At 42.6% G+C, this 12,517-nt stretch overlaps 1 protein-coding gene across 1 annotated transcript in view; it reads right to left on the minus strand.

Annotated features, from left to right (window-relative positions):
- Window positions 1-12,517, minus strand: part of lrp6 (low density lipoprotein receptor-related protein 6) — a 218,511-nt gene that overhangs the window by 14,565 nt on the left and 191,429 nt on the right. Inside the window, exons 8-15 of the mRNA XM_072485350.1 lie at window positions 11,995-12,284; window positions 11,011-11,237; window positions 9,853-10,037; window positions 9,293-9,619; window positions 8,301-8,503; window positions 7,379-7,590; window positions 7,049-7,239; window positions 1,044-1,253 (exon numbers count right to left, since the gene is read on the minus strand). Coding sequence (XP_072341451.1) covers window positions 1,044-1,253; window positions 7,049-7,239; window positions 7,379-7,590; window positions 8,301-8,503; window positions 9,293-9,619; window positions 9,853-10,037; window positions 11,011-11,237; window positions 11,995-12,284 — 1,845 coding nt within the window. The remainder of the gene's footprint in view (window positions 1-1,043; window positions 1,254-7,048; window positions 7,240-7,378; window positions 7,591-8,300; window positions 8,504-9,292; window positions 9,620-9,852; window positions 10,038-11,010; window positions 11,238-11,994; window positions 12,285-12,517) is intronic.

Raw genomic sequence — 12,517 nt, forward strand, 5'->3', positions numbered from 1 at the left:
AAAAAGGTTAATTACTGACAAATTAATTTAAAAATGCAAAGTATTTACAATGAAGAATCTCCATCGCACCTTTAACAAAACATGTTTTAATGGGGTTTAACAAAGCTCTACCAAAGCTGTGCATCATTATATTTAGACAGTTAGCAGGAGCCTTTCTTGCGTGACCTATATTAGTTGTAAAAAAAATGATTATTTTAATGCTGTAAAATCCAGTCCTTATTTACATGTTCATGCTAGTTATGTTTTCTAACCACAGGTGTTATCAATCAGTACATGTATAGGCAAGGTACTGAAATGGTCACAAAGTAAAGGAATGTTTGCAAAATATCCCGAAGGTGTCGACATAACAATGACACAGTAAAATTATGTTTCATTTTTTTTAATCCTCTGTTTTCAGGTGGATAGAGAAAATAATGGCCCTTGGGGGCCGATTACAGTTTTAGATCATCTCTTCCACCCATTCCTTTATTTAATAATCAGCTGTTAGTGGCATGGAGGCACAGTGGTTAGCACTGCTGCCTCACGGCGCAGAGGACCCGGGTTCGATCCCGGCCCCAGGTCGCTGTCCATGTGGAGTTTGCACATTCTCCCCGTGTCTGCGTGGGTCTCACCCCCACAACCCAACGATGTGCAGGGTAGGTGGATTGGCCACGCTAAAGTGCCCCTTAATTGGATACTCTAAATTTATTTTAGAAAATACTTTATTTAATAATCTGAATCGAAGAGGAGGTTTTCTGCTCAACTTTGACCTAATTTTGTTGTGCAGCAGAGTTGTGGTCCCCATGGACTGCCAGTTTACTCAGCATAGTGGATCCATGATGACATTCAGAGAGTCAGATTAAAGAGTGTGATATTACTGCTGCAAGTCTACAGAGTAATTATCCAGTCAGACACCGGGAAGAAAAATATTATTGACTTATAAACTGCTGTGCCTTACATACTCAGTTTTTAATTCCTTCTCCTTGAAAACAGATTTAAACAGATTTCTTCCTGTATTCATTATTTGGAACATGGAAAAGGTATATCCAGCATTTATATCATACCAAATTCTTCCAGATCGAGTTCTTTCACGGCATGAATGTCACTCAGCTGTGCAATACGGGCTTGAATCTTGGTGCGACTGTTACCATTTGTCTTCTCAATCCTCTCAAGCATCTGCTGCTGTCGGTCAATCCAGTACAAGTGATTACCGAATATAGTCAAACCCACAGGTTGTAGTATGTTGGCATCTTCCAAAACTATCCGATTTGCACCTAGAACAAATTTAAAAGATTTTATTAATCTGACATAATACTTTGTGTGTCTTATGCTATTCTGCACAGCAGTGTTGTTCAATATATCAGCTGTTAGTGGCATGGAGGCACAGTGGTTAGCACTGCTGCCTCACAGCGCCAGGGATCGGGTTTGATTCCGACCCCGGTTGACTGTCTGTGTGGAGTTTGTACTTCCTCCCGTGTCTGCGTGTGTTTCCTCCGGGTGCTCCGATTTCCTCCCATGGTCTAAAAGATGTGGAGGCTAGGTGAATTGGCCATGATAAATTGTCCCTTGGTGGCCAGGGATGTGCAGGTTAGGCTAGGGGGATAGGGCGGAGGTGCTCTTTCAGAGGGTCGGTGCAGATTTGATAGGCTGAATGGCCTCCCTGCAGCATTGTAGGAATTCTGTGGCTCCATGGTTAGACACACGTGGCTACTTGGTAAATCAAGATATGAGTAAATGATGTGATCTCAATAATGGTACAATGTACATTAACCTTTTCATGCATTTTTTGGCAACATGCTAATGCAGAATTTCTTCATCTTTGAAGCAGCTTTGGGTCACCTTTGGCCATCTCCACATACAGCTCCAAGTCATATTTTGTTTGATAATGCTCCTGTTATGCACCATGGAACATTTTACTACCTTAAAGGTGCTATATTAATCAGACTGTTATTGTGGGTGCTTTGCTTCCTGAACAATGATGGATGTTTGTTAATTTAAAAATGCAGAGAGTCCCATTTACCCATTATGAGAGAGGTTTTGCAAAGTGATTTCCACTAAAATGAGTGTGGGGAAAAAATGGGGCCACCATAACCATTCACCTGCGGCTAGTCAGAAATTTCCATTGAACAATGTTACCAAATAGTGCATTTTTACAATATCTTCCTGATGTACATTTCTAAATTAATTCTAGAGATCTCCAGTTTGCAAGTGTATCAAAATCATAAGGATTTCCAGCAACATCTTTTATTTGTTCCTTGTGAACAAAAGAAGAAACCTTTAAGCATTAATATATCTCTACATCATTAGATACATGCGTTTGTACAGACCAGATCAGTCGTACGTTTCCAGTGCCGGATAGGATCGCGAGGCCAGTGGAAACATTTGCATGGCAAAACAAAGTGACCCGCCCCATTCATCAGTAATTGCGACCAATGCCGATTTGGGGTGTAGCAATCTGCTATAAGAACATAAGAACTAGGAGCAGGAGTAGGCCATCTGGCCCCTCATGCCTGCTCCACCATTCAATGAGATCATGGCTGATCTTTTGTGGACTCAGCTCCACTTTCCGGCCCGAACACCATAACCCTTAATCCCTTTATTCTTCAAAAAACAATCTATCTTGATCTTAAAAACATTTAATGAAGGAGCCTCTACTGCTTCACTGTGCAAGGAATTCCATAGATTCACAACCCTTTGGGTGAAGAAGTTCCTCCTAAACTCAGTCCTAAATCTACTTCCCCTTATTTTGAGGCTATGCTCCCTAGTTCTGGTTTCACCCGCCAGTGGAAACAACCTGCCCGCATCTATCATATCTATTCCCTTCAAAATCTTATATGTTTCTATAAGATCCCCCCTCATCCTTCTAAATTCCAACGAGTACAGTCCCAGTCTACTCAACCTCTCCTCGTAATCCAACCCCTTCAGCTCTGGGATTAACCTAGTGAATCTCCTCTGCACACCCTCCAGCGCCAGTACGTCCTTTCTCAAGTAAGGAGACCAAAACTGAACACAATACTCCAGGTGTGGCCTCACTAACACCTTATACAATTGCAGCAGAACCTCCCTAGTCTTAAACTGCATCCCTCTAGCAATGAAGGACAGAATTCCATTTGACTTCTTAATCACCTGTTGCACCTGTAAACCAACTTTTTGCGACTCATGCACTAGCACACCCAGGTCTCGCTGCACAGCAGCATGTTTTAATATTTTATCATTTAAATAATAATCCCTTTTGCTGTTATTCCTACCAAAATGGATAACCTCACATTTGTCAACATTGTATTCCATCTGCCAGACCCTAGCCCATTCACTTAGCCTATCTAAATCCCTCTGCAGACTTCCAGCATCCTCTGCACTTTTTGCTTTACCACTTATTTTAGTGTCGTCTGCAAACTTGGACACATTGCCCTTGGTCCCCAACTCCAAATCATCTATGTAAATTGTGAACAGTTGTGGGCCCAACACTGATCCCTGAGGGACACCACTAGCTACTGATTGCCAACCAGAGAAACACCCATTAATCCCCACTCTTTGCTTTCTATTAATTAACCAATCCTCTATCCATGCTACTACTTTCCCCTTAATGCCATGCATCTTTATCTTATGCAACAACCTTTTGTGTGGCACCTTTCTGGAAATCCAGATATACCACATCCATTGGCTCCCCGTTATCTACCCCACTGTTAATGTCCTCAAAAAATTCCACTAAATTAGTTAGGCACGACCTGCCCTTTATGAACCCATGCTGCGTCTGCCCAATGGGACAATTTCCATCCAGATGCCTCGCTATTTCTTCCTTGATGATAGATTCCAGCATCTTCCCTGCTAACGAAGTTATGCTCACTGGCCTATAATTACCCGCTTTCTGCCTACCTCCTTTTTTAAACAGCGGTGTCACGTTTGCTAATTTCCAATCCGCCGGGACCACCCCAGAGTCTAGTGAATTTTGGTAAATTATCACTAGTACATTTGCAATTTCCCTAGCCATCTCTTTTAGCACTCTGGGATGCATTCCATCAGGTCCAGGAGACTTGTCTACCTTTAGCCCCATTAGCTTGCCCATCACTACCTCCTTGGTGATAACAATCCTCTCAAGGTCCTCACCTGTCATAGCCTCATTTCCATCAGTCACTGGCATGTTATTTGTGTCTTCCACTGTGAAGACCGACCCAAAAGACCTGTTCAGTTCCTCAGCCATTTCCTCATCTCCCATTATTAAATCTCCCTTCTCACCCTCTAAAGGACCAATATTTACCTTAGCCACTCTTTTTTTGTTTTATGTATTTGTAGAAACCTTTACTATCTGTTTTTCTATTCTGAGCAAGTTTACTCTCATAATCTATCTTACTCTCCTTTATAGCTTTTTTAGTAGCTTTCTGTTGCCCCCTTAAAGATTTCCCAGTCCTCTAGTCTCCCACTGATCTTTGCTACTTTGAATGTTTTTTCCTTCAATTTGATTCTCTCCCTTATTTCCTTAGATATCCACGGTCGATTTTCCCTCTTTTTACCGTCCTTCCTTTTTGTTGGTATAAACCTTTGCTGAGCACTGTGAAAAATCACTTGGAAGGTTCTCCACTGTTTCACTATAAAGTCTTTGCTCCCAGTCTACCGTAGCTAGTTCTTCTCTCATCCCATTGTAATCTCCTTTGTTTAAGCACAAAACACTAGTGTTTGATTTTACCTTCTCACCCCCCATCTGTATTTTAAATTCCACCATATTGTGAACGCTCCTTCCGAGAGGATCCCTAACTATGAGATCATGAATCAATCCTGTCTCATTACACAGGACCAGATCTAGGACCGCTTGTTCCCTTGTAGGTTCCATTACATACTGTTCTAGGAAACTATCGCGGATACATTCTATAAACTCCTCCTCAATGCTGCCTTGACCGACCTGGTTAAACCAATCAACATGTAGATTAAAATCCCCTATGATAACTGCTGTACCATTTCTATATGCATCTGTTATTTCTTTGTTTATTGCCTGCCCCACCATAATGTTACTATTTGGTGGCTTATAGATTACTATCAGTGACTTTTTCACCTTACTATTCCTGATTTCCACCCAAATGGATTCAACCTTATCCTCCATAGCACCGATGTCATCCCTTACTGTTGCCCGGATGTCATCCTTAAATATCAGAGCTACACCACCTCCCTTACCATCCACTCTGTCCTTCTGAAAAGTTTGATACCCTCGGATATTTAACTCCCAGTCGTGACCATCCTTTAACCATGTTTCAGTAATGGCCACTAAATCATAGTCATTCACGATAATTTGCGCCATCAACTCATTTACCTTATTCTGAATACTACGAGCATTCAGGTAAAGTACACTTATGTTGGCTTTTTTACCTCTGTTCTGAATCTTAACACCTCGATCAGTAACCTCTCCTAAGTTATATTTCCTCTTAACCCTTCTCCTAATTTTCCTTGTCGTTGAACCCATATCTTCATGTAACAACCTGCCGCGTCGCTTACCATTAATGTTTTCACTTCCCGTTTTATTTCTTTTAGTATTCCGGGTCCTATTCACTGAGCTCCCCTCAGTCACTGTACCTTGTACTGTCGCCCTTTTTGATTTTTGACTATGGCTTCTCTGCCTTACACTTTCCCCCTTACTGCCTTTTATTTCTGTCCCTGTTTTACTACCTTCCAATTTCCTGCATCGGTTCCCATCCCCCTGCCACATTAGTTTAAACTCTCCCCAACAGCTCTAGCAAACACCACCACCCCCCCCCCCCCCCCCCCCCCCCCCCCCCCCGCAGGACATCAGTTCCAGTCCTGTCCAAGTGCAGACCGTCCGGTTTGTACTGGTCCCACCTCCCCCAGAACCGGTTCCAATGTCCCAGGAATTTGAATCCCTCCCTCTTGCACCATCTCTCGATGCACACATTCATCCTCTCTATCCTGACATTCCTACTCTGACTAGCTCGTGGCACTGGTAGCAATCCTGAGATTACTACCTTTGAGGTCCTACTTTTTAGTTTAACTCCTAGCTCCCTAAATTCAGCTTGTAGGACCTCGTCCCATTTTTTACCTATATCGTTGGTGCCTATGTGCACCACGACAGCTGGCTGTTCACCCTCCCCCCCAGAATGTCCTGCACCCGCTCCGAGACATCCTTGACCCTTGCACCAGGGAGGCAACATACCATCCTGGAGTCTCGATTGCGTCCGCAGAACCGCCTGTCTGTTCCCCTTACAATTGAGTCCCCTATCACTATAGCCCTGCCATTCTTCTTCCTGTCCAGCTGCGCAGCAGAGCCAGCCACGGTGCCATGAACCTGGCTGCTGCTGCCTTCCCCTGGTGAGCCATCTCCCTAAATAGTATCCAAAGCGGTATATCTGTTTTGCAGGGAGATGACACAGAGGACACCTGCACTGCCTTCCTACTCTTGCTCTGTCTTCTGGTCACCCATTTTCTATCTCCCTCAGTACCTTTCACCTGCGGTGTGACCAACTCGCTAAACGTGCTATCCACGACGTCCTCAGCATCGCGGATATTCCAAAGTGAGTCCATCCGCAGCTCCAGAGCCGTCAAGCGGTCTAACAGGAGCTGCAACTGGACACACTTCTTGCACATGAAGGAGCCAGGGACAGTGGACGTGTCCCTGAGCTCCCACATCGCACACGAGGAGCATGACACGGGTCTGAGATCTCCTGCCATGTCTTAAACCTTCGGTTAACTTCAACAACTACAATTTCAAAAAGAAATTTTAAAAAATCAACCCCCCCAAAAATCATCCGGCACAAGAGTTATACAATCAGGGTTGATGAGAATAGATTCCCGCATAGAGCCCATTGCCACACAGGAAAAGGAAAGGGTAACATGGCAGAAAGAATTTGAAATGGAGGAAAATGTAGTAAAGGACGAAATGCATTTCGGATAATCAGCCTGACTGTGTAGTTCACTGTGCAGTCAAATCATACTGTTTATTTAAAAATAAGACTTCATGCTTGAAACAACAGTATGTCACAGATCATTTTAAATAATGGTATTTTCCTTCCCTTCCTCCCCTTGCCTCCTTCTCAGAAGCCCCTCCAATATATTGTTTTTCCCTTTCTACCTGATAAGTCGCTGCTCTCTATGCGACGGAGGTCGGAGTCAGCCCAGAAGAGTTTGCCAAGTTTGTTGTCGATAGCGAGTGCAACTGGTTTGCTCAGCCCACTGAAGAAGAGAACTTCACGCTCTGTACCATCCAATGCAGCACGCTCTATTCTCGGTGATCTGTCTTGAAGGTTAGTGAAATACATGTACCTGTGGGATTTTGTTCGAGGGAAGGGGGGGGGGGGGGGGGGGGGGGGGACAATCTTTAATATCAAACTCACCAAAGTCATCCCTGACAAAAGCTTCACAAATAACAACCTCACAATCAAATGCCAAATTTTAGTCTTACCCCCGCTCTGGATTCACGATAATTGCCCTTGGCCTGTCTTGATCCCCTCTCAGAACCACGCCTATTGGTTTGCCATCTAGTCGTGTGACGTTTATAACGTTAGTCGCCTCGCAGGTCCAAAAGATATAACGACTGTAGATATCAATACTAAGATCATAAGGTTGCATGTCCATGTTTTGGTTTGGGATTGCGCTGGTAACTGTTGTAAAACTCTGCAATGAGAGCAGACAACGAAACAATGGCAACGCGATCAGGACCATAATAGTCTTTTTAAAAACAAGACAATTTGTTTAAAAAGGTAACTGCTGTGTTTTTAAAAAAAAACTAACAATTACAGAACTATATGGAGTAAGAGCTTCGAAACAACATAGCCAAGTTAACTGTAATCTGCACATCAAGAAGTTTTACACCAGGTTAAAGTCCAACAGGTTTGTTTCCAATCACTAGCTTTCGGAGCGCTGCTCCTTCCTCAGGTGAATTCCTCCTTCACCTGAGGAAGGAGCAGTGCTCCGAAAGCTAGTGATTCAAAACAAATTTGTTGGACTTTTACCTTGTGTTGTAAGACTTCTTGATGTGCTCACTCCAGTCCAACGCCACATCTCCACCTCATAACTTTAATCTGGATTGGGGTCCAGATGTTTGCAAAGGGTTTCCCATTTTCTGCATTGCTTTCCTCAGCACAGCCTGAGCAGCATATACACTGGACTCATAAATATACATGGGACTGATTTTGGGAGAATCTAATAAATAAAAAATAAAAAGACTGTTTCAAATGGCAGGAATACTATTTGGAACAGATCCCAATAGGAAAACAGTTCTTTTCTCCAATTCTTTGAAGGAGGAAGAAATCCCAAATACTGAGTTAATATATGTGGCTCAAGCCAGAAGTATTTTTGGCTCAGCTCCCTGGATTAATACAAACCTGGGTCCCATCCGCCTGTGCTCTTCTGATAACATTTTGACGAGAATCGATCCAGTACAGATGTTTATCGACCGGATCATAATCAATGGCCCTAACATTTCTCAGGCTGTGAATGGGAAGAATGATGTCCGGACTCTGTTGTTCGTCAATAACCATCCGATTAATTGCATTCTTTTGACTGAAGAGCAGAAATGAAGTTGGAGCTGCAGGATGATAATATCACTTTGTTAGTGTGGACTGACTACTGAAAAACTTCAGCAAAGAAACTGATTGAACAAATTTCATGAAAAACGTTAAAGCAAGTTTATGACGAGCTTAGTTCTAAAGCCAGATTATTTCATCTCCAAAAGACGACATGCAAATTAAAAATGCAACAGGACACCACAAAAAGTCCACCGAGCATCGTCACCCTGTTCACTATGCATAAATCCTGCAATTCGTAAACGTAATTTATAACGCACGACTGTGCAGAATCTTTTAACCACACAATCATATATAAATGCTACAATAGATGGAAAAACCCAACTCATTTTTATCTTTTCTTATTTTCACCTCTAGAAGAAGATGCATATAAGAACATAAGAACTAGGAGCAGGAGTCGGCCATCTGGCCCCTCGAGCCTGCTCCGCCATTCAATGAGATCATGGCTGATCTTTTGTGGACTCAGCTCCACTTTCCGGCCCGAACACCATAACCCTTAATCCCTTTATTCTTCAAAAAACTATCTGTCTTTATCTTAAAAACATTTAATGAAGGAGCCTCTACTGCTTCACTGGGCAAGGAATTCCATAGATTCACAACCCTTTGGGTGAAAAAGTTCCTCCTAAACTCAGTCCTAAATCTACTTCCCCTTATTTTGAGGCTATGCCCCCTAGTTCTGCTTTCACTTATCTGTAAGCACGTTTTGTAAACTTTGCTGGGAGCCAGCAGTATGGTTAAGACAAGGAATTTAGTGTCACTGCCAAGTTTAAGGGACTAGAAATATTTCTTACGGCTGCAAGTTTTGTTGTCCACGTTCAAGTAGTAGTGAGCAGGGCAGCCACAAACGTAACCAACAGCCGGCATAGCTAAACACAAATGAGAACAATGTCCGTTGCTTGAAGCGCACTCATTCCAACCGCCTTGCCTCGAAGAATGAAATACCAGTATATCCATAACATAATCTAAGTGGCCTTGAATAATAGTGCGATTTTGGCCACTCGTTTTGTTAGCTCGCTCAATACTACGGCGACTCCAGTCCGTCCAATAAATATAGTCCTGGTACTGGGTTAAACCAAAAGGATGAGGCAAGTCATCTGCGATAACTTCACGGTCCAGACCTGCAAGACAATCAGTTAACATTGTATTAGGCAGGTCATTTTCCAGGTCAAACACTCAACAGTCCAATCGCTCATTTTTATAAATGTTACCAATGAAACCGTAACCACAGAATTCATAGACGATGCTGTCTAAAACTTACAAAAACATTTTTCGCAACTCCTCAATGTGATCACAAAAGATATAGAACAAAATTAATACTGAATTCAAGAAAGTCATACCACTACAAATTTACCTAACATGTTGGAGGATTCAATCAGACTTGTATCTAAATCTGTCCAGTAGAGTCTCCGCTCTGCATAGTCAATAGTTAATCCATTTGCTCGGCCAACGTTTGGCACCAAGGTGATGCGCCCTGTTCCATCCATGGCAGCTCGGTCTATCTTTGGCTTGCCACCCCATTCGGTCCAGTACATGAACCTAAGAAAATACACGCCAATGGTGCAGTTACAAACATATTCTGCCAAACAGTTATTTCAGTAAATGCTGCAAGGTGTTTTACAATGTAATGTGACGACACTGCTGGTCAAGTGGAGATCCTACTCATTGCTACGTTGTAGAAAAAGAAACAGCTTGGTGCTTCTGCCAGAGGAGGCAGGAAGCTGAAGAAAATTTAATGAGGGCAATTGAGTCACCCGTGCCCGAATTTCATATCCATCCCATCAGTTAAGCAGCAAAGTGCTGGTATGAGAACAGGTCACTGATACAAACTGCAAAAAATACCGGATATGGTAAAAAGAACTCCAAAGGATATTTAAAACTTCACATTACTTGCTGTACCTTGCATCAGCGATTCTCAAACTGGGATCTGTGAATCACTGGGGATCTGTGGCAGCTTTTCGGGGGGGGTGAGAAATGTGAAGTGCCTGTTGAGCAGGTCTTACAGGTGGGGAGAGCACAGGGCATCGAGGTCAGCGTTTGGAACACAACTCATCATCACGTAACCAGCAAGGACCACTTCATTCTGCTGAAGATGCGGAGATTTTTGTTTAAAACCCCCATGCAGAGTGTTATGGCAAATGGTAACCAAATGCTTTGCTGCACTGTCACCTAAGGAGACACAGGTCTTCTCAGGCCACCCTTCAGCCAGTATCCCGGTGCTCTCTGGGTCCACGGCTTTACCAGATGGAGTAAATATCTTTAATTAGGATGGACTTTTGTCTGTGTGTGAGGAAACCACATTCTACAATTCTCTTCACCTCTCCCAACAATACAAGGAATGTAAGCTCACTGTGGGACTTTGTTCCCATTTGATTGAATCGGCGCTTTGGGAAAGGCTGGACTAATTGATCATCAATGTTAATGAAGTGCTTTTGGGACATCTTCAGGAATGTTTGATTTTACTTCAAAGCTAGGAGAATGAAATTGCCACTTAACAGCTTTGCTGACTTACCCTTCAGCAGGATCCAACGCCAAAGCTCTGGGGCTGTCCAGGTCCTTCCACACCAGTACTTGCCTATGCTGTCCATCTAGTCTTGCCACTTCAATTCGGTTGGTTCCTGTATCTGCCCAGTACAAGTTCTTTCCCAACCAGTCTACAGCCATTCCTTCAGGGTAATCAAGCCCAAATTCGACAACATGCTCCAGGGAACTCCCGTTCATGAAAGCCCTGCTAATCGTCTGCAACGTAGAACAGGGGTACATTAGATTTGCTTAAACATATTTAGGATATGAAAGGTAACGAGAGGCTGATCCTCTTTGCTATTTTTTTCTTGGTATCTGGAGCGTGGTGGTGACAATCAGCTTTACTTTCTCCCCTTTGAAAATGACTTTAATCTGCAAACATATACTTGGACTTTTAAAGAATGGCCTACTTCTATGGATTAAGGAAAATATACAACATAACAGGTTAATGTTATTGTCTTCCCATCTTCAAAATCATTTGTACTTTCAGTTGAAGTCACCAAAGAGTTAAAATATGCTTAAATAATTTGCGTCAACTTTATATCAGTGCTATAGCCAGGATAAAATTCACCCTCCAAACTGCTCACACTAATTACAGAGAAATATAGACCTTTAAAGTAATCCAAATCCTTGGATCCATGGTCTCCAATGTCATGTTTTTCATTACTAAAAGCTGCATGGGATGCATTAAATTATAAATAAATTGAAACATTTAAACAAAAGGGTTTTTTTCTTTTCTCCTTCTCATTTGAATTAGAATAATAACTGCTCTTTTAAAAAAAAATACAAATATTCAACTGCATTATCCAGGATCACGGTTTTCTTTCCCAACGTGATAGGAGAACAGGTTATTTTTACACCAAAGCTGCAATTACTATTCCCGCAGCATCCTGCGGGAGCCCATTAGCCCTGGCAGCTCAGAGAGACACAGATACCAGAAAAGCAGCAGTGGCAGCAGCAATGCTTCTCATACCTTCAGGCTAATATCCGTCCAGTAAATCCGGTTGTCAGTCACATCGAAATCTAGAGCAGAGGCTTCCTTTACCCCAGTCAGTGGAATAGCCACATTGTTATTGTTCGTTTCGAGTGAAATCCTTCTGATGTCTGCTCTCCGAGAAAAGAGGAGGAAAGCTTCTGGTACGATGCAGGTTTTCATGTCCCTGATGAGCTCCAAGCCTATTGGACAGGCACATCGTACACCCTGGGGTCTGTACAAGCACAGGTGACTGCATCCACCATTATCTTCTGCACATGGGTTGGTACCTGAAAACATATTAAACTCAACCTAGTTTACCTGCAAAAGATATTGATTCAGGGACAATAGAGATTTCAAATAAATATTCGTAATAACAAATTTCAATAGCAGCAGAGTCACTATTTTCTAACATAATTCCCTGTGGTTTACCTGAATTATTAAACTATTAATACATATCTGCCCAAGCAATATCCTACAAATTCAACAGAAGAGGAAGCAGTGTTTATAAAAAACTAAAAAA

The sequence above is a fragment of the Scyliorhinus torazame genome, chromosome 19 (assembly GCF_047496885.1).
Source record: "Scyliorhinus torazame isolate Kashiwa2021f chromosome 19, sScyTor2.1, whole genome shotgun sequence".
Classification (NCBI taxonomy): Eukaryota; Metazoa; Chordata; class Chondrichthyes; order Carcharhiniformes; family Scyliorhinidae; genus Scyliorhinus; species Scyliorhinus torazame.